Source organism: Vulpes lagopus, chromosome 13 (genome assembly GCF_018345385.1).
Source record: "Vulpes lagopus strain Blue_001 chromosome 13, ASM1834538v1, whole genome shotgun sequence".
Classification (NCBI taxonomy): domain Eukaryota; kingdom Metazoa; phylum Chordata; class Mammalia; order Carnivora; family Canidae; genus Vulpes; species Vulpes lagopus.
The window spans coordinates 18,012,477-18,034,192 of NC_054836.1; the positions used below are offsets into that span (position 1 = coordinate 18,012,477).

A 21,716-nucleotide genomic window follows, 5' to 3' on the forward strand; every position below is an offset into this window, starting at 1 on the left:
TGTCTTCTTTCTCTGTGTCTCTCATGAATAAATAAAATCTTAAATAAAAAAATCAGGGATCCCTGGGTGGCGCAGCGGTTTGGCACCTGCCTTTGGCCCGGGGCGCGATCCTGGAGACCCGGGATCGAATCCCACATCAGGCTCCCGGTGCATGGAGCCTGCTTCTTCCTCCACCTGTGTCTCTGCCTCTCTCTCTCTCTCTGTAACTGTCATAAATAAATAAAAATTAAAAAAAAAATCAGTCTTACTCTAAAAACATATTAGTTGAGTAAGAGAAACGTTAATATATTAATGTATTTAAATAATATATTAGTGAAATTATAATCTTTTAGAAAGTATTTATAGTTTAACAAAGTATTCTTGCTGCTTCGTTGTTCTAAAAACCACCCTTAGCTTCTGATACACCTAACTGAATTTGCATGTGAAGATATTAACCTGCAGATTACTTGTAGGTTATTAATGCTCCCTAAATGTATGTTAATTAGTGTTACTAAGAATCCAAGCAATCATAGTCCTGGTGAACATGGTTAAGCATTCATTCTTGGCCTAATTAACATTCCCATAAAATTCTAAAGCTTTCTACTTTTAACATATGGGAAGCACTAAGGAAAAAAAGCACTGTACTTCATAAAATATTTTATTAGGGATCACTGACTGTATCTGTGTACTTCTGGAAGGAAGGAACAGTACAAGTTTCTACCTATACGGCGGCCCTGCTGCCTTGGGGAATTTTCTGGATCAATGAAGGCCTGTCTCTGCTAGTTGTCTACCAACAGCCCTTTCCCCTCTTCCTGGCTAACATAATCTGATTTTCTTTGGGGAGCAGTATGCTTACCTACAGTGTGATTGGTCTACAGGTAGGTAAATGATCCAGGTCTGGGAGATGAAATGTGAGAGTCTGAAAAGAGCCTTTGGAAAAGATTGTCGTCCCTGATCAAGAGGCCAGTGAAACTCTTTCTGGCCTCTGCTTCCTGACTCACTGCTTAGACTACTGTCATATGAGGAGGTGATGCTCGAGGCTGCAGCATCTCTAGGCCACAAGAGAAAACATAATTCACTGAGGAGGGAAGAATGGAATTTTCTTAATTTGGTTACAGGAATCAAAGGGACATCATGGCAAGAGTACACTAATTTATCTCGACTTCTTAGGTCAGGTTTTTAAATTCTTTCAAGATACTTTACTTTTAAATTTTTAAACTATTATGAATCAAGACACTTTTGACTGACTATTCTGTACTTGTAACCAAATGAAATGCTGACACAAATGATCCAGAAAAAACCCTGAAGATTCTAGCTTTGGTGATTTACTAGTAATAAAGAAAGGAAAATGAAGCAGAATTGCTCAGGGTAGTGACTGACATGTTTGTCATGTCTTGTTTCTGTTGCTCATGGACACCAAGTAGCGATGTAAAGTGAAGGGAAGTAGAGTTTGTCATCCCAAAACACATCACTTTGGCTAAAGCAATCAGAAGCATGTTACTTGGAGCTAAAAGTAATAAAAACCCAGCAGATTCAGGAAAAGCTCAGCTAAATTTATGTTGGAGAAGAGGCCTGTATCAGGAAGAGAACTATTACCAGAAATACCTTTTGACCTGAGAAACTTATCTGCATAATAGGGCCACCTCTACTTTCTGGAGATATCCTCTGCCTTCCTGTGAATGGCCTTCCTATCCTTTGTATCCCTGGACACCTCCCCTTTTCCTTGATGCAGGATCATTATATCAGCCTCAATTATCTCACTCCTGCCTTTTGGGTGTTCTATTTTTACAGGGCTCCTATATGTACAAAATTTGCTTTTCTCTTGTTAATCTGTCTTATATCGATTTAAATTATTAGACCAGCCAAAGAACCTAGAAGGGGGGGTAGGGAAGAGAAAAATTTTCCACTCCTACGGTAGGTGACCATGAATGAACAGATGGACCTTCCCTGGCTGGACACTGCTTGGCTCAGGGGCTGCTGTAGCCGAGAGATCCTGGGACCTCTGACAAAACCCGCAGAACGTAAGGAATCTTTACCATGTAAATCTCTGGAACTCTGCCTGCAAGGTCTGACGGAAGGGAGAGTGGTGGGAGACCTTTGCTTTTTCTCAGTTCAGATTAACAGGAGAAAATATTTGGGTGAACTAGTTCCTTTTGAATAGCGACTCTGGTAAAATTTTGTCATGAAAATTTGTTTATTATTGATCCTTTTACGCCCAGAGATGGCCACTGTTTTTGTCTTTCAGGTTGTTTGTCACTGATGAGGAAAGTGACAGAGATCACCCACAGTGGGCACAGGTCCTAGGAGCACCTTGTTCGAGCTGGCCTCACACACCGTCAAGTTCATGGTTCTTACCAGCCCGGTACTGTTTAGACATACTTTACCATGAGTTAACGGCACACGAGATAAAGGCCATTCCTAACGAGAAGCAAAATGCAACGAAATTGGTGGGCACAGGTTGAGCACCTAACAGCTGTTAGAGCACCTGTCACCCAACTCCAAGACTCCTTTGTTAGGATAAGTTTAGCTATAGCTGGTTAGTCCGAGTCAAAGGTAACAACCTGGTCTTCCATCTGCATCTCTACCCTATAGTGCCAGCTCTCAGGAAAGTCTTTCCTAAGGTGTCCTGATCCACAAGGGATCTTTACTGTCTCAGCCTTCACTGTCTCATTTCTGGATCCTGGGAGGGCTGCATCTCTCCTAGTCTCCTTTGGGTTGCCTCTTGTGCCCATGGTTAAGCCGTAAGAAGTGTTACTGATTTGAGTTGCTATTTAGATTAACCTAAGATCCTACTTGTCAATGGTCTAATGGATCCTCTAACTTGACTACATTTTAAAGAATTTTTTTTTTTAAGAGAGACCTCATCCTAAATAATTGTTTTATTGGTATCTATAGAAAGACCAAGTTGAAAAGTGAATACAAAGGAGTATAATTGCTGTCTGTAGGGACTCCCTTAATAAGACAGAAGAACAAAACTTATAATTCACCATCTAATGTAAATGCCCCTTCTCTACCCTCTTACTGCAAACCTTTATCCCCGACTTCCTCTCCCTGACACTCTAGATCTTTTGGATCTCTTGGCCTTGGTCTAAATCCCCCCCTCTCAAAATCCAGCCTCACTGCTTCAGCCAATTCTCTTGGATCCTCAAACTCCACTAACTTCCACAGGAAATCCCTCAAACACCCAGCTGCCTATTTAACTTCCCTTTCTTTATGAGCTTTACAGAAAGCACTCCAGCCTGATCTTCAGACCCAGGCTATACAGGTTACTCATGTAAATAATAAATGCCAGGGAATAAATTTAGCAGAAGCACCACAGATGGATGGTAGGGCTAAGGATTCCTCCTACTTTGGAGGGCTCTGTAATCAGGCTTTGCCAGGTTTGAGCCTTCCCATGCAATGTCCTTTGCAAATGCATCCTGGACCCTGCCAGCTTTGGACTTTCCCATGCAATGTCCTTTGCAAATGTATCCTGGACCCTCAAAGAATTCATGTCTGCTGGAAAGGAATAGATCTAGATTGTCTAAATTACAAAGCCCTTTACCTGTACTTTCAGAAGATCCTACCAAATTCATAGAGTAACTGTAAAGATTAGTGGCCATTTATAACCCGACTAACAAAGTCTATGATTGACTGCTAAGGGGTGCTCTTGTCACCCATGATTCTACTGCAGGTATCAGACAAGCCAGATGGGAAAGCCTTCTAGGGAAAGCCAAAAGAGATTCATAGAGGAAAGAGATTACCAAAATTTCTCCAAGGCCCTCCTGCATATGATCAGGGAAATGGATCAGCCAAAGCTAATGTTTTGGGGCTGGCTGATAGAAGCAACAGTAAAGCCTTTCTCCCTAAAGTGAATTGGTTCAACATTAAACTGTGCACTCATAAAGGATGCCTTTTTCAAACACTTTAGATAGACTTTTAAAAGACATACTGCATTAAACCCAGAAGCTCTAGAAATTTTTTTATTTCTTAGTTGGAAACCTCCCTGATACAAAGAAGCAAGTTTAATCAGATGGGTTGGTCAATCCCTTAATATTTAGGATGCAACCAACCCAGTTTTTTGGGGGGAATCAGAACCTCTCATCTTGCAAATTTCTACAAAGCCAGAAATGTGGCTCTAGGTAACAGTTCAAAGCTGACCTATCTTTATGAATCCCCAAACCTTTTCTATTTATGCAAAATATTTGCAGATATTGTAAGTATTAAACAGAACTGTCCTGTGCTTAAGGAAAGGAAAAATTTAAATAGTAATTACCCTAGACTTCTGATAAAAGGCAAATATACTCCTAAAACTCCACTCTACAGAAAATTTGGATATTTTCTCTGTGCCTTTGTGATGTAGATTTTCTACCCTCATCTTCCCTAAGACCTAAGAGCCACTCTTTAAAAGGCAAATTTTAGGGAGATGCTTCTCATCTGAAGAAACAAAAAGGCGGGAGGAGGTATCTGGACACTGGGCAACTGAAAAAATCTTCTGTCCTCTCTACAAATATTTGCAAAAAGCTTTAGCCTTCTGAGGTGAACTAAATTCATTTCAACTGCCAAAACAAAATTTGAATTCAACGGTTCTTCTATAAAATAGTGAGTTTTGTATTGTTGTACCTAACTCATGGCTAAAACTTTTAAACAAAAGCTGTAATTCTCTGTTCGCATTTCCCTGTGTGTTTGCTGTATGTGTTATAAATGTGTGATACTTTTCTTTATTTAACTGGCTTGAAACTAAGCACTTATAAATTAAATATTCCCTAAAGTTCTCAGAAATTTAACAGAAACTAACCCAAATATTTTTCAGGTTCATATGTTCTGAAAATAGTAAGTATCAAAGTTTAAGTTCATTGGTGTAATTAAAATAGACATGTTTTTAGAGGTATCAACATTGAATATAATGCAGGCAAATAACTTTTACTCTGCCTGAGTTTTACCAGTCAAATAAGTTCATGCTATATTGTTTACAAAAATCTGTCAGCAACAGAGATCACTTGGGATGATGGCAGACTTTGTCTAATGTCTCACTAAGTTTTTGTAAGTAGTTGAAACATAATTGTTGGGAGCAGGTGATTTAAACAGATATGAGTAGGTAAGAGTTTTTAGGTGAACTTTTTAACAATAATCGTGTTTTATGGTTTGTATACTTAAAAACAGCTTCTCAAATCTCTTTGTTAACTTGAAACTTTAAAGTTTTGCTAAGTTAAATTAAATGGCGGGAGGCTCAACGAATATTTAGATCATTTATTCCCAAGTAAGATAAAATAGTGCACACTAATTATGGAACATAAGTTTATCTATGGTTTTCTTATTATAGAGGAACTAAAGATAAATTTAAGTCTGTTAGTAAACATGCCTTGTGTCATACCGAAAAACTGCATTTTTTTAAAGATTATTTACTTATTTGAGAGAGCACATATGAACATGGGAGTAAAGGTCGGGGAGGGAGAGGGAGAAGGAGACTCCCTGCTCAATGAGCCAGAGGTGGGCTTGATCCCAGGACCCTGAGATCATGACCTGAGCCTAAGTGGGACACTTAAACCCACTGAGCTACCCAGGCCTCCACGAAAGACTGTATTATTAAAAAGAAGCACATGCTTCTAGAAATCGTAAAATGTACTGATAAATTTGCCAATCAAAAGAATGCTGGTGTGACAGTTTATAACTGCTCACTTACTAGTTTTCACTAGAAAGTAAGGTTTCTAAAGGTCAAAAATTTTAATTAATAGTTTTAAAGCTACTAAAAATAATAAGGGAAACACTTCTATATAAGGAAAGTAGGATGTGTTTTGGCTAAAAAGAAGTGTACAAGGTATGGAGATTAGTTTGTAGGGGAAAAGAATGTAAATATGTACTAAAATAAAACTGGGTTATTTCAGAATGGGAAAGAGGAGAATAAGGGACAGAATGGTATAAAAAGTTGGCAAGAGAGAGAAAGAAAGAGGATTTTACTTTGTGTAATCAAGCTGGCTTAAGTTGAATTGTTATAAGAGTTTTTTAAATAAGCTTTAATATTAATAGCTTGGCACTATCAGATTTTGAAATGGGCATACTCATTAAAACAACAATAAACCTATTATAAGGGCCAAGATTCAAAACACTGACATCACCAAACGCTAATGAAGATATGGAGCAACAAGAACTCTTGTTCACTGCTGCGGGGGGGACAGATGTAAAATGTTACAGTTTTTTTAAAAGATTGTTTGGCAGTTTCTTGGGGTGCCTGGGTGGCTCCGTCTGTTAAGTATCTGATTCTTGAGTCCAGCTCAGGTCTTGATCTCAGGGTCAAGAGTTCAAGCCTTGCCTTGGGCTCCATGCTGGGTGTGGAGCCTACTTAAAAGAATTATAATTTAAATGAAAAAAAAAGGCGGGGGGCAGTTTGGCAGTTTCTTAGAAGCAAAACATTAAAAAAATCTTTTGGTAATGCAATTTCTTGAAATTTATCCTACAAAAATATTAGTATTTGGGTGAGAAGACAAAAGCCCAAGGATGCTCACTGCAGCCAAACAATGAGAAACTATTGAAGGTTCATCCTAAAAGACTGGGGTAAAAAAATGTTACTATGCATATTCACACAGAGAAGAGAAAAATAAACAGACTACAATGTTAGATATGGAAAATGTGCACGATAAATTGGAAAAAGTCCACAGAAGACTCCAAACAAATTAAAATAACGTGTATGTATACTACAAACACACTGCTTCCACATATATATAGTTTCATACAAATATAAAAAGGTGTGAAAGTCCATTCATCAAACTTAACAGTAGCTTTTTCTGGGAGGAAACATTATTGAGGAGCTTCTTTTTTCATTTTTTTAAACCTATTTGGGATGTTTGAATTTTAAAATAATTGTAGCCATTTAAAAAATGTAGATTTAAAAAAATTGATTGAAGAATAAGGGTTTAGAGGAGGTTTCTGACTCCTGCATACAAATGCCACAAAGGCTTTGCAGAGGAAATGGCAGACCTTGCGTCTGGATTTGGTGAACTGTGTCTTACAAATACAGTGGGCCCCCTTATCTGTGGTTTTGTCTTCTGTGGTTTCAGTTACCAGCGGTCAACTGTGGTCTGGAAGCAGATGATCGTTCTAAGGTATCATCAGAAAGTCAACAGAAGGCTAAAGCTACGTCACAGTCATTCCCTTCACGTCATCTCATCACACAGGCATTTTGTCATCTTACATCATCACAAACAAGAGAAAGGCTGAATACACGTACAAGAAGATATTTTGAGAGAGACCACATTCACGTAACTTCTATCACATAAATTATTATTGTTCTATTTTTAGTTGTTAATCTCTTAGTGTGCCTGGTTTATAAATTAAACTTGATCACAGGGTTTATGTATAGGAGCAGACAAGAGCATAGATAGGGTTGGGAACTGTCCCGCATTTTTAGGCATCCACTGGGGGTCTTGGAACGTATCCCCCATGGATAAAGCAGGGCTAACTCTAATGGTGTTTCTCTTTCAAAAATGTCTCCTGATACCAAATTTCTAAAAATAAAATTACAGAACAGATGGATGCTCTGAATATCAGATGTTTAAAGCAATTGATGAATATCATATTTTTCTCCAATGTTACATGACTAACAATACTTGCGAAGTGTAATTAAACACTGGGAAAACTTGATGCCTTTATAAACAGGAGCACATAAACCACCAATGAAAAAGAAACCTGATGGAAAATACAAATTGGATGGTGCTTTAGGTAAGGTAGCAACAACATGGCACTTACACACGGCATTTCAGCCCCATGTCCTAAAATCAAGGAGTCCTTTTAGATATAATAGAGAACAAAAGATATATAAAAGTAGTAAAGAAAGTCCCCAATTGAAGAAGCTCTACTCACTTCAAAGGGATTGGTTACCCAATCGTGTCAAAATTTTAAATGTTCTGCTACATTTCTAACCTCAACTTGCCAGTAGAAGGCATGATTGTGGCCAACTTGTGTTTGGGTAAAAGAAGAACAAGTCTCTTTTTTCCCAGACTTTAACACTTTTATTTCATTTTATTTATTTATTTTTTTAGAGAGGGAGGAAGGGTACAGGGAGAGAGACTCTTATGCAGGACAGAGCCCAACGTGGGGCTTGATCTCACGATCCTGAGATCATGACCTGAGCTGAAATTTAGTTGGATGCTTAACAACTGACAACCCTCACCTTACCCCCCACTTTACTAATGCTTTTAAATCCCCAATGGGCTCTTTTGGCTGTTGTTAACTATCTTTGTACAAACAAGCAGTAAAAAAAAAAAAAAAAAAAAAGAGTGGCCAGATAGAATAAGAAGCTTTATGTAATAAATATATTTATTTATTTATTATATTTATTAATATATATATATATATTTTAAAGACTTCTTTATTAACTTGAGAGAGAGAGCAAGCGTGCACAAGAGGGAGGGGGACGGGGAGAAGAGCTGAGAGAGTATCTAGCAGAGTCCCTGCTGAGTGGGGAGGCCAGGTGCCAGGGCTGGATCTCAGGACCCTGAGCCAAAATCAGGAGTTGGTCACTTAACCAACTGAGCCATCCAGGGGCCCGTATTGAATTATATTTTAAATTGCATAGGCTCCTTTTGAAAATCTTTGCCACAAGCCCATCTGCAAAGAACTTGATTATTTATCTACTTTACACATTAATTTTTTTTAACTTAACATAGTTCTCTTAAAGCTATATTATGTTTTAGAACACAAGATTAGGTTATTACTGTAATTCTACTAAAAAAATTCCCCCAATTTATTACTGATAAAAAACCCATTTAACGTTACAAATGGTTACAACCAGAAAAAGCATCATTGAGATCTAGTATACTCTGGTAACACCTAACCAACTAACTTCCAGTCATGCATCTGAGTAAAAGCCATCATGTCTTGGTTTTCCAGAATACCACTGAAATATAAACACAAGGTTTTAGCAATGAAACTGATCAATAAAACAAGTTTGATTCCTGGTGCTGTAATTGCAAAATGGATGCAGATACAAGTTGTAACCACACCCTTCAGGGAAGCTGATGTTTAGGGGAAGCATCTCTTCCCAAACACACTTAGTACCCCCAATGCAGCCTCCCTCCACCTCTACTCAGAAACCTCTTATTTCAGAACACACACACACACAATCTTAACACTCACAGAGCAGTGCTGTGTGCCTGTGTGTTGTTACTGCAAGCCCTGAAACTGATATGACAGCTACTGAGAGGCAGATCAAAAGTACACAGGAAAGGAATGCCTAGCTTTATCCTACAGAGTCAGGCTGACTTCAGGGAGGAGATGGCTTTTGCATAAAGTCTTGAAGAATGAGTAGGAGTTTGTTAGCCTGCGAAGGAGAAAGACAATCTAAGCAGAGAGAATGCCTAAGGCACCGAGGCACAAAATCTAAAGGCATGTTGTTTCAATCAGGAGGAGGGAGGTCTGGAGTTGCAGATCATAGGGGTGGAGAGAAAAGTTAGGAACAAATTGGAGTATCTAGACTTTTTAACCTGTGAGCAACAGGCAGTCAGTGATAATTTTTATTTCTCCTTTAGCTCTCCAAGCCTACTGGTTTCCCACGGTAGGTCTACGCTATGTAGGCCCTCCCATGGCTCCTTTCTATAAGCCAGTCTCGTCTTTCCAGGAAAAAGAACATCTGCTTTTCTGACCGACTGTGGTCCTGATCTTTCACCCACTCTGGAAGAGTGGGATTTTATAGTCATCTAAGGAAATTTTCATGAATATATGTGAAGACCATCATTGTTTTGAATTTTTTTCGTATTTTTCACAGCAACTGTTCCTTGTCTTTAGAAAAATTTAATTGTAATTTTTCTAATCTGCATTTGCTAAACTAGTAAAAGCTAGTTTTCTGGAACTAGGTTACAGACAGACTTTGGCCCATTTAACAAGGTCAGACTGTTTATTCTTGACAGAATTCTTTCCCACTGTAAAAAGGTACTTTTAAATGCCACATTCCAAGAGCAGTGCCAGTAAGCCACTGAAGCATATTTTCCCACAAGAACTGATACCATGTGCAATCCCCACCTCACTAAAATCACCCAGAGTTACATAAGGTGCAGATAGGACTCAACGTCACTGGGAAATCTATCGTCACTGGGAAATCTATCGACTGGAGTAGTATGCTAGTAAGTATTCAGAGAAAGCTTCCATACATTTTAAAGCATTGTTACCTTTAAAAAGTAATTATTCAAAATAAAAATGAGAAAGAAGAAAAGGACAGGGAGCTTTAGAGATAAAAAAAAAAAAGTAAGATGACAGAATGGAATCCTTGTAGCTTTATATTAGTATCCAAATCTAGAAGTAGTAGAGACTTTTCTCCCTTATTTTGGGGCTTTTACGGCTGAGCTGTTAAATTTACAGCCCCACTTTTAGATTCTGCCAACCTTCAAAATAAATATATGAGCAGCACTAAAGTAAATTCTCCTACGCTTTCCCCTTCTTTCTTTTGGACGCTTCCCTGAGACTTGAAGGTAGATTATTTCTCCACAGCCAACTGTAAAGTTTAACATTCACATTTATGAGAGATTTAAAAATCATCAGTATCCTTACAGACACTGGGGGCAACGATGTCACTCAAATTCTGTGCTTCAATCCCTGGAGAAAAGGAAAATAGAATGTGGGAGCAATGTGACCCAAAGAACATCATTTAGAAACAAATTCGGCATATTAGCAATAAGGTCAATAAAATACCAAAGAAATCCGCATTACAAAGCCATCATATAAAAACTTTCAGAAAAGCCTGTAGAGATTAACGTATGTACATCCCTAATCAACCCAAGAACCCAAGTAGACTAAATAAAGTAACTAAAAAAAACTACAACGCAGACATTTTCAACCTTTTCCTGTAATGCCATGGTTCTTCCAAAAAGCCCCAAGAGATCTTAATTTTTTTTTTTTAATTTTTTATTTATTTATGATAGTCACAGAGAGAGAGAGAGAGGCAGAGACACAGGCGGAGGGAGAAGCAGGCTCCATGCACCGGGAGCCTGATGTGGGATTCGATCCCGGGTCTCCAGGATCGCGCCCTGGGCCAAAGGCAGGCGCCAAACCGCTGCGCCACCCAGGGATCCCGAGATCTTAATTTTTATTTAAAACATACCATACAGAAAATGTTAAGTGTACAAGATGGGGAGGTGTATGAAGGTTTATGATCTTGAAGAAGCAGGGATGAAGGACAATGATTATCTGAAGTTTAGGAATGGTTGCCCAGAGAGACATTCTAAGTGCAAATGTTACTTCCTCAGGGTTCAAGCTGCTATCTCTATGAGGGGATGACGTAGGTAGCTGGGAAGATTAACTAAAAGTTTCATCTAATGCAAAAAAACTAAAACAAAACAAAATGACAAAACCAAAAAATCCAAAAAGAACCAAATCAAAACAAAACCCAAAAATAACAACAAAAAAAAACCTCCAAATAAAGCAAAAAATAAAAACCACACACACACACAAACACAAGTACTCTAGATGCTTATAATTGATGATGAAGTGATCCTGGCAGCAACATGGAAAATGCAGTTGGAAATTCATTCATTGATTCACTGGTGAAAGCGGGGAGCTGGAAGAGAACTTGATGCCATTCAAGGAGTAGTGAGAAATTTAATGTAGGTAGAGGACAGGGAGTAGGCGTTTATGTGTATGAGGGTAGTATGAGTGGGAGGACAGAAGGATAGGTCAGGGCTACACTACAAAAAAACTTTGCAGGCTACATGCTACATGCTAGAGTTGGAATTCATTCTTTAGACATTGGAGAATCAAGAAGCTCACATATTCAAAGAATATATGAAAGAGGATATAAAAGTGCAAGTTATAAAAACATTGTTTTATATTCTATTCCAAGGATTATGTCTCATACTCCTTTAGATGAACATTAACACACCTGAATAAATCAAATTTAGGGGAGATGAAATTATTTCATTAATACAGTTTGTCAGACTAGTCCCTGACCAAGCAAAAAAGGCACATTCCCATAAGAATGTTAAATGTAAGATCCAACAAACCTTTTTCCATTGTGTGGATCCCTGAGAAACCCTTTGCCTTGCAAAAACTTTCTAAAGCACTTGGTCTTGTCGACCTTAAGACAATGCTTGGTCTGGATACTCAGACTTGTTCTCAAGTTCTGAGATTTGAATGGTATCATACAGGGTGTCTATATGATAGAATATAAAAAAACCAGGTGACAACTAGACCACATCTGCACTGTACCTTGATAGGACATGATGCCCAAACAGATGTATGGAATCAAAGAACATCTTGTGCTTTCTTTGAGTAAAACACCCTTCAGGCAGTAGCACTACAGTTAAACTGTTTTCATCTAGAACTAACTGGCAACAGTGACCACTGATGAAGGAGCTAGAATTAGGTGAGTCAAATGAATGACTATCTTTTATAAACAAGAAAAGTATTTGATTTAACTTCACAAATATACGTGATACAGTTAAATATCCACATGCATATACACATATCCACAGGAGCTTTCTTTACAGTATAGAATACATTATCTTTCTACATGGGAGAAATTTTCACAGTGGTCATCAAAGCTTGCCTTCACTGTGGAGGCAGAGTTAACCTATCATATAGTAACTCAAAATGTGTTTTATTGCCACTGAGAATGAACAACGAAGGATCTGGATGGGTTTTCATGTTTGTTTTGGCTCTGGTATTTTCCACGTACCCAGCCCTGGGAATCCTAAAGAAAACGTGTCCTGTTCCCAGCTCTGTGCACTGCCCCATTGTGTTCTACTTCCCTCACTGGTGAAAGTGAAAACGAAACCGGCACAAACACTCCATTGTTAACTATGAAATATGTACTGGCAACTGGAAATTTTCACAAAACAGACCTGGTTGTGTCATGGCAAGGGGATGTTGAGTGGGGAGGGAGTTACAGGAGCGTTTCCGGCTTCAGAGGTGTGTCCTGCACTTTCGCTGAGGTGCTGAGGCGACAGGGCTTTGGGTTTTTTCCATTATACTCGATTAATGCTCTTGGTTTGATTTACTCAGTATGCACTGGCAGCATTCGCAGGCTTCTGTGGGAGCAACTCGGCTGCCCAGGCTGAGGCACAAACCTTGCCAGGTCTCCATAGTAAATACGACATGCACGAAGAGGAAACAAGCATAAACAATTTATTTTCTCTTGTAAAAGATGACATTGTTCTCCGATCTCTGGTCCTACTTCACTTTGTCAACTTGGTGGTGCCGACCTGGTGCCATAAAATGAACTATTCCAGACACAGAGAAAATTAGCAGATTGTGTGATGTGCACAATTCATGCGGCCTCCATCTATGCAGGTTCTGACAGGGTGATGCTGGTGACCTCTCTGAGCATCTCACATCTTGGCATAGGCGAGCAAGGAAAGCTTCCCTGACCCCCAGCCTCTGAGGGTTCCTAAGACACAAAACTTGATGGAGTTGGGTCCCTTCCCTTTATTGCACACTGGTTTCTAACTACATTTCTTCTTGTGACTATTTTATGAAGATGTCTCCCCATTTTGATTATGAGATCCATTAGAGCAAAAACCCTGGCCATTTCTAAGTCCCCATCATCCCTCAGGTTCATGGACAGTGCCTGGCAGACGGAAAGTGATCGGTAATTATTTGCTGACTGAATTTCATTTCATTACTCTTCTCCCTTTTTTATCAAAAAGTTTTTGAATCCTCAAGTTTCCTTCAGTGTTTACTAAATGCTACCCAACTAGGGTTAGAGTAAGAAAACCATCTATTGCTAGAGGCATAAGAATGGAATGTAAGGAATTCGAGTTTTTGTAATACTTGTGGTATTAAATAATTGAATGATCATAAATACAATAATTTTGAGAATCACTTATTTCCCAAGTGAATTTTTCTAATTTGTAGAGTTGTCAAATAAAAGTCTTCCCATGTTTACTATTCATTTGTTTTGTTTTGGTGTTTCCACAGAGTGCAAAATGTCTTCAGAACATTGTGTCTCTTTCTTTTTAACGATTTTATTTAATTATTTTAGAGAGAGACGGAGAGAAGGCACAAGCAGAGGGAGGGGCTGACAGAGAATCCTAAACAGACTCTGCATGGAGCAGGCAGCCGGTCGTGGAGCTGGATCCCACAACCTCTAGATCACAATCCAAGCCAAAATCAAGAGTTGGACGCTTAACAGACTGAGCCACCTGGGTGCCTCCACAAGTGTCTCTTAATTGGATACATGATATGGAAAAAAAGACCCTTGGAGAAGGGGAACAGAATTTACTTTGTGAGAATTTCATTAAGTCATTAGAAAGACCGGAGAACTGTCTTACTCTTCCATTATGGTACAACGTAGAATTTTTCTCCAAACCATGTGTATCACACACAAGCATCTGAAGGAAAAATGCTAACTGTACCTTTTGTCTAATGGCTGTATGAAGACCCTCCCAATAACAACGAAAAGTCACTGTAAGACTGTTCACTGCAGAGCAGAAACGGGTTACGGCAGGCCATTCTGGGACCTCATCTCAGCATGTGAAGTTACAGAGACCCTAAAAGGAACAACTCATTCTAAGGCACAGACATCTCTCTATCCACGGGCAGCTTTTGGGGTCTGTCCTGGGGGAGTGTCTGGGTGGTCTGGCAAATACATCTGGATATAAAAATATCAACACCGGCATTACTCTGGACGGCCCTTGAAAAAGTCTCCTGTATGGTGAGTGTAACATGGTATTGTGTGCTGCTGCATTTATGCATCTGAGTGATTTTAAGGCGACGGACACACACAGGAGTGAACCAAGAGAATGCTTGTTTTTTCCTAAGTAACAATCCATTTACAAGACGTTCAAGTTTGGGGATGCCTGGGTGGCTCAGCAGTTGAGCTTCTGCCTTCGGCTCAGGGCCTGATCCTGGAGTCCCGGGATCGAGTCCCACATCGGGCTCCTTGCATGGAGCCTGCTTCCCCCTCTGCCTATGTCTCTGCCTCTGTCTGTGTGTTTCTCATGAGTAAATAAACAAACTCTTAAAAAAAAAAAAAAAAAAAACAAAAAACAAGACGTTTGAGTCTGCAGGAGTGTGGCAGAAGTTTTATTCTGAGGTCTATGTAAAAAATAAATTAGCCAGGGGGTGCCTAGATGGCTCAGTCGGTTAAGTGTCCAACTCCTGATTTCAGCTCAGGTCATAATCTTGGAGTCATGAGATTGAGTCCCACACTGGGATCCGCACTAGGCATGGAGCCTGCTTAAGGTTCTCTCTCTCTCTCTCCTTCTGCCCCTCCTCCTGCTCTGTCTCTCTTAAATGACAACAACAAAAGTAAGTTAGCCAGAAGGTACAAGTTCATGCCTCAGTGTTCTCTACTGTGTCAAAATGTGGCATGAGCTAGTTGTTTTTTAATTATAATTTTAACAAGACTTAAATTTTAGAAAGTCCTCAAGTGTTGGAACACCTGTGGAATCTCTGGATGCCCTTTGCAGGACCCAATAATCCTACAGAATATATAGCCTCATGCCTCTGCAATACTGGAGCCTATGGTGTGGAGAGGAGGAGGGGAGAAGGGATGGTGGGTGAGAGCCAGAATACAGACATTAGATTTCTCCAAGCCATTTGCAATCTATTTGGTGGATTCAGACTTAACCTGGTCACAGACTGCTTGTCTGAGTCTCAGTTTCCCCACTTTCAAAATGAGATGTTTGGTAAGGAGTTCTCCCGACACTGTATCTAATAACAATAGTATTGCATCACCCTGTGTACTATATGGTCCAATTCAGAAAAACAATAATAAATACTTGGCATCATAGACATGTGAAGACCGCTCCCTCTCTGAGATGCCATCCACAGTGCTTCATGGTTAGCAGAGTCATCATCAGACTGCTGGTGACATCCCAGGTTCTGCTTCTCAGACCCTCTGGGTCAAGTATGAGTGGTTGCTCTCTACTTCTCTTCTATTCTGACAGACAAAAGTGAGTTGCACCATACGTTGCATTTGACATGGGGAGTACTTAGAAATGTTGGCTTTAGAATGACTCTATCATTCTAGCTAGTCTTGTAGTCATTCTATTGAATAGGCATACATTATTGAAAAACTTTTGGTACTGAGATTATATAAGCCCATGAGTCATGATTCTTACACGCATCACATACGTGCAATGGAAAGAACCTCCCTGTAACCTACTCTGTTTTTCCACAAATGTAGTAGTATTTCAATACAGGTTGTAGAAGTCGATTTTCATGGTTTCAGAGAAATTTCTGATAAAAATCATCCACATCAGGTAACCAAGTGTAATGGGGTTCCGCCCCCAAGTCTTGGCCCCTTCCAGTACCGTGCCAGGTCTCATACACGTATTCATGGACCTTCCAACCCCCACGTGCACACTCTGACTGGCTGTCTGCGAGCTGTTGCCCTCAGACGTGGGAGTGCATACACGTGCCACAATCTGCTGTCAGAAGGAAGGACACAAGGAGAGCCCATGCAGTGCCCATTCAGTCAGGGAATTCCAGTGCCCTGAGCATGGCAGGAAGAGGGGGGGTCTCAGACTCTAGCTGGAACATCTCCGTGGCACCCTGGATTCTGCGCTCCATGAAGAGGCCCAGCTGGAGCAGGGCCCACGCAGGCTCCTCTGAAGTATGAGATCCTGGCCATGGGCCCCTTCTGCCTGAGTCTACTGCATTCACTGTAGCTATTCACATCTTAATTCTACAATCTTTAAATAAATAGGCATAAACCATCTTTTCTCTGTATGTTTAACCTATGCATGTCTGATTGTGTACTGAGCAGCAAGTACCTAATACTCTCTAAAGACATCTTGAATGTCATGCTGGAGGCATCCTGGCAAAGTCAGGCATTTAAAGGACACCTCACCCTCCCATATCAGATGAAGACAAGCTAAGCCATTTGTCACACACCCTAAGCGATGCACCACCTACAGCTATGACTATAGTCCACTCTTATAAATTGTTCTAAATTTCTTCCCAGAAGGCCAATTCCTTCAAGGAGCTTACAGCCAGATATATAAGACCCTGAAAATAATTGCAAGCAAGATATAAAATAGTATTATGATAGACATTAATAAGATGTTAGCCTAGAAACACTGAGGGAGGATTGATTCTTACAGGGAGTAACAGAAGGGGACACCTGGGTCAGGCTTTGAAAAGTAACTAATATATTAGCATTTCTCATGGCTGTAAGATGCCAGTTTTGAATCAGTTAACTTGTAATTCCTTTAACATTCCAAAGATTAAGTTGATTCCCAGGTCCTGTATGACATAACCCACTAAAAAATGTGTATTTCCAGGAAGTGGAGTGCAGTCTTTTTCTCTTCAAGAAATTCTAAAAATAAGTACCAGTTCAGTCTGAAAAACTGTGATTCTAAGTCTTTATATATCACCACGGATATGTTAACTAATGCATCACTAAATGGTTTCTTCTTTTAACAGAAAAACAAACAAAAAACAATGGGAAAACTTTTAAACGCAGCACCCCTTAGGAATCATAACCTTTAGTACTGACATTAAATGCCAGCTATCATTCTTGGAAATAATGTCAAATTTGTTCCAGTGTCCTTCCCAGTTGCTAGTATTTTTTGCTAGTATTTTTTACTTTATGTCACCATAAGAAATACAGAGTATGTGGGACAAATGAGACACTGAAAAATCAGGTATTTATGACTGTTGATCCCTTTTTCTCTATGAAATAATTGGTCTACGTTTTCCTGTCTGAAGATATCAACTTTCAGCAAGAATGGAATGTTAATTGATATTATACAGAAGCCGGGCTACCGTTCTTTAAATTTAATAAGAAAAAAAAAATCAAAACAAAACCAACTGGGTTTCCTGTTTTTATTTATGGTTTTTTGTGCCCATTTTGGGGAAATCAAAATAAAGAGTCTGCCTCATGAACAGCTCATCCTTTCCACTATTAAGATACCCAAAGAGATCAGCTCCTTTCATCTGGTCCCCTGGTGACCACTGGGATCACAAAGCCTATTGAAGCTTTTCCTCAGGGACACTAAACAACTATATCCTAGGGAAGCCCACAGCCCACCTAACCCTTCCCACTGGAGAAATGCATAGACTCAGCATTTTGGCTGTGGATATGTAAGAATACAAGGGCTCACACGACCCAGCCCAAAGTGGAAACATATCCTTTAAATACTATCTTGTACTTCATTTTCTCAAAAGTATGATTTATCTTTCAACAATGGTGACACACTCTATGAAACCTCTGTAAAAATTCTGATGCCCTAGGTAAAGCATACAATGTTGGGGAAAGTATGTGGTCTTATGTGTCCAGGTTTTAGTATCCCTATTTGGGGGATGGGGAAATGGAACACTTTTGTAAACTGAATGTTTTCCTAAGACAAGCTATCTCAGAGAATTTCCAACTCCCCTTCTGTCTATATCTCAGCAGCAGAGGCATTACTGGAATTTGGGCAAACAATTCTTTGGTGGGCAGTTATCAGCCTCTTTGTGGCCACAGCCATCCCCTAAGTCATCAGGATGACCAAAGATGCTGCCATACATTTCTCAACAATGCCCTCCACTGAGAATCTTCCAGGCTAAAGATGTGAAAAATGACATATTGATTCAAGAACATTCTTTTTCTTAAGGCTTAATCTAATGCTTTGAAGACAACTTTTATAGTCTTCATGGACCCAAGGGGATTCTTGGCATCAACCTCCTACTGAGTAAGCAGCAGCATAAAGGAATATTGCTTGGCTTTTTGTTATCTCTGCATGAATCCACTACATGCAGAACAGGTCTTTAAAAGATAAAAGTTATTAGCGCCTACATGATGGTTTTGTGTCTGGTGGAGACAAAAAAAAACCTGGACACTGTAACTCATTCTTTGCCAAAACAGACCCTTGGGTTTACTCCTTATACTCTGACTTGGGTGAGGAGGGTGGGGTGCTGCTTGTTCATGGGGCATCCTAGTTCACTATAAACTTAGTTTCTTCTTCATAGTCAGCACCACAGATTGAGAAGAGTGCTTTCACATACCTGTGTAGGTACCTCGTTATTTCTCAAACTAGGATGCTACAGACAGGACAACATTTCTGGCGCTCTTCTTTCCTAAAACCTTGTGCTATGTTTCCCCAGACTTTGTGTATGCAGCTCTGAAAATAGTGGTTATGGCAAAAAAGCAATTGGAAACTTGTAACTGATTCTTTTTTTAGTGGTGACAATGTAACAGACTATTTTCTGCAATAGGTCCTGTCTGTGACAAGCCCAGTCTGTATGTATCTATAGTTACAAGCAAAACCCTTTCTTCCTAGCCCTCCTGTTTAAAAAGTGTAAAGACAGGAAGCCTGGGTGGCTTAGCAGTTGAGCCTTTGGTCCAGGGCATGATCCTGGAGTAACCAGATCGAATCCCACGTCGGGCTCCCTGCATGGAACCTGCTTCTCCTTCTGCCTATGTCTCTGCCTCTCTCTCTCTCTCTCTCTCTCTGTGTCTCTCATGAATAAATAAATAAAACTTTTTTTTTTTTTTTAAAGTGTAAAGACATTCTCTCCCCCAACTGATCACATGCAGTAATAATCTCAGGGGCATGGCATAAGGGCAGTTCATTATTTAAAAGAGGAAACATAACTTTAATGAAAGAATAGCACTTTCTCACTCACCACTGAAGTAAGAGCCATCTGAAAACTGTAGATGCGGGCAAGGCCGAAGTCAGCCAGTTTTATTTGTCCACTGCTGGTCACTAAAATGTTCTGTGGTTTTAAATCGCGATGCACTACTCGGTGAGAATGAAGAAAGTCCAGGCCTCGGAGAAGCTGAAACATCATATCCTAAATAAAACCAAAAAAGAAAATCAATAAACTGTCAAAACAGAAATTCAACATGTGAAGGAATCCTTAGCCTTGGAAAGCATTTGACAAGTATTTGCTGAATAAATGAATCTGTTTTCCTTCTTAACCTCTCTAGTCTTCCATTTGCAAGATCACAAGCAAAAAATCTCACATTGACCTGTATCTTATTCACAAAAGGAAAATTTAAAAATAGTTTCAGATGCCTGGGGTGCCTGCGTGGCTGTCGGTTAAGCATCCGCCTTCGGCTCGGGTCACGATCCTAGGGTCCTGGGATTAAGCCCCGTGTTGGGTTCCCTGCTCAGTGGGGAATCTGCTTCTCCCTCTCCCTCTGCCACTCCTCTCTGCTCATGCTTTCTCTCGCTCTCTCTCTCTCTCAAATAAATAAAATATTAAAAAAAATAGTTTTGGATGGCATAAGAAATATTCTGGGAGGTAAATACCAAACTGGTGTCTGTAGTTAAGGCTGGGGAGAAGAAGTAGGTGGTAAGAGGGAGACACTTTTTACTTTATATACTTTCATATGGTTTAATATGTTATTTCAACAGTTAAAACCTAGTATATGATAATGCTATTAATGGTAATTCCTATTACTTTTATAGCAAGTAAGTAGTCACTACGTGTCAAGTACTTTTCTCAATACACAACCCAACACTAAGGTAAATAATAGCATTATCGCATCTTATAGGTCAAGAAACTGATTCACCGGTATATATAATTAGCCCAAAGTAACATCACCAGCCAAGTAGTGTTGATTCAACAGAAAAAGTGGGTTCAAATTCCTAGTGCACTCCTTTATTAGATCAATGATGGAATGAGTATGTAAGGCCAGGTAAGCCATTTAACCTTGTGAAGCCTCAATTCCCCTGTCTGTAAAATGGGAAAGCAACAAAACCGATTTCATGGCATCACTGTTAAGAAAGCACTTAGTACAGTAGTGAGTCCTCAATAAATGGTAGCTCATTGCTATCATTATTAACCAGCATGGAGCGGGGGTGGGGGGGGGATTCAAAAAATAATGTCACATCTTTTTATAACTTTGGAACCAGTAAAATTAGAGAGAAGATTTAAAACTCAGAAACAGTGTCTGAAAGTAGGAATTTAAGATGCTGACCATTGGATCCTTTGAATTCTAAGGTTAATAAAATTGACCTACCCTCCAAAATACTGTGCAAATGCTGTGCACAAGGGAGGATGGGATTATTTTATAATCCTTATATGAAATAAGGATTAGAAAAATGGTAGGGCAGCATCATGGGCTTCAAAGCTGGCAATGGCTGTGAGGACACACTTGTTCATCAGCTGAGTCATATTTGGTTATTGGTTTACAGTGCTGGTTTTTCCTTCAGAGCTGGGAGTTCTGCTGGCTTATTTAAAATCGAAGCCTTAGTTTTACATAAAATGAAGAGAAAATAGTGCTTACTTTTTATAATATTATGAGATTAAATGAAGTAATGTATACCAAGGGAGGTAGTGCAGTTTTGGGAAATGGTAAGCATTCAATGAATGACAATCATTTAAGTGTCCTGTTTCCCCAGGGGAGACAATCACAAACAACCATAAGAAAATGTGGCCAGTGCCATAGGTCAGGGAACCTGCTGACTCCTTAGCATTGGAAACAAAGCATTGAGCAGTGATATGCAATGACCCAGGTGTACTAGAATCCCTTTGAGATGCACCTCAATGGATATTCTGTCCTGGGAAAGTTTACCTTCTAAGTTTTCAAAGGCAAACCTCTTGAAGAAAACTGCACTGATGAGGGTCAGTCCTTTAGGACCTGGGAACCACTGCAGGTCACACACCTCACAATGCACATCCTTCCAGTGTGAAACGGAAGCATATGTATTAACAAGAGTACTCTGCTGGGGCAAACCAGTCATTGTTGGAAACGTTATGCTCATGGCTTGTAAGCCCTGGATTTTAAACAGCATGATTAACCTAAAGTAATGCCATGCTGGCCTGTCATCTTTATTCTTATACTTTCAACACCAACCATTTAAAACTACTGAGAATATATGTTTGGTTCATTTATC

At 39.6% G+C, this 21,716-nt stretch overlaps 1 protein-coding gene across 2 annotated transcripts in view; it reads right to left on the reverse strand.

The window, feature by feature from the left end:
- CDK6 (cyclin dependent kinase 6) overlaps positions 1–21,716 on the reverse strand; it is a 242,430-nt gene that overhangs the window by 107,587 nt on the left and 113,127 nt on the right. For both annotated transcript variants that reach the window (XM_041727653.1, XM_041727654.1), the window contains exon 4: positions 19,498–19,665. In XM_041727653.1, coding sequence (XP_041583587.1) covers positions 19,498–19,665 — 168 coding nt within the window. The remainder of the gene's footprint in view (positions 1–19,497; positions 19,666–21,716) is intronic.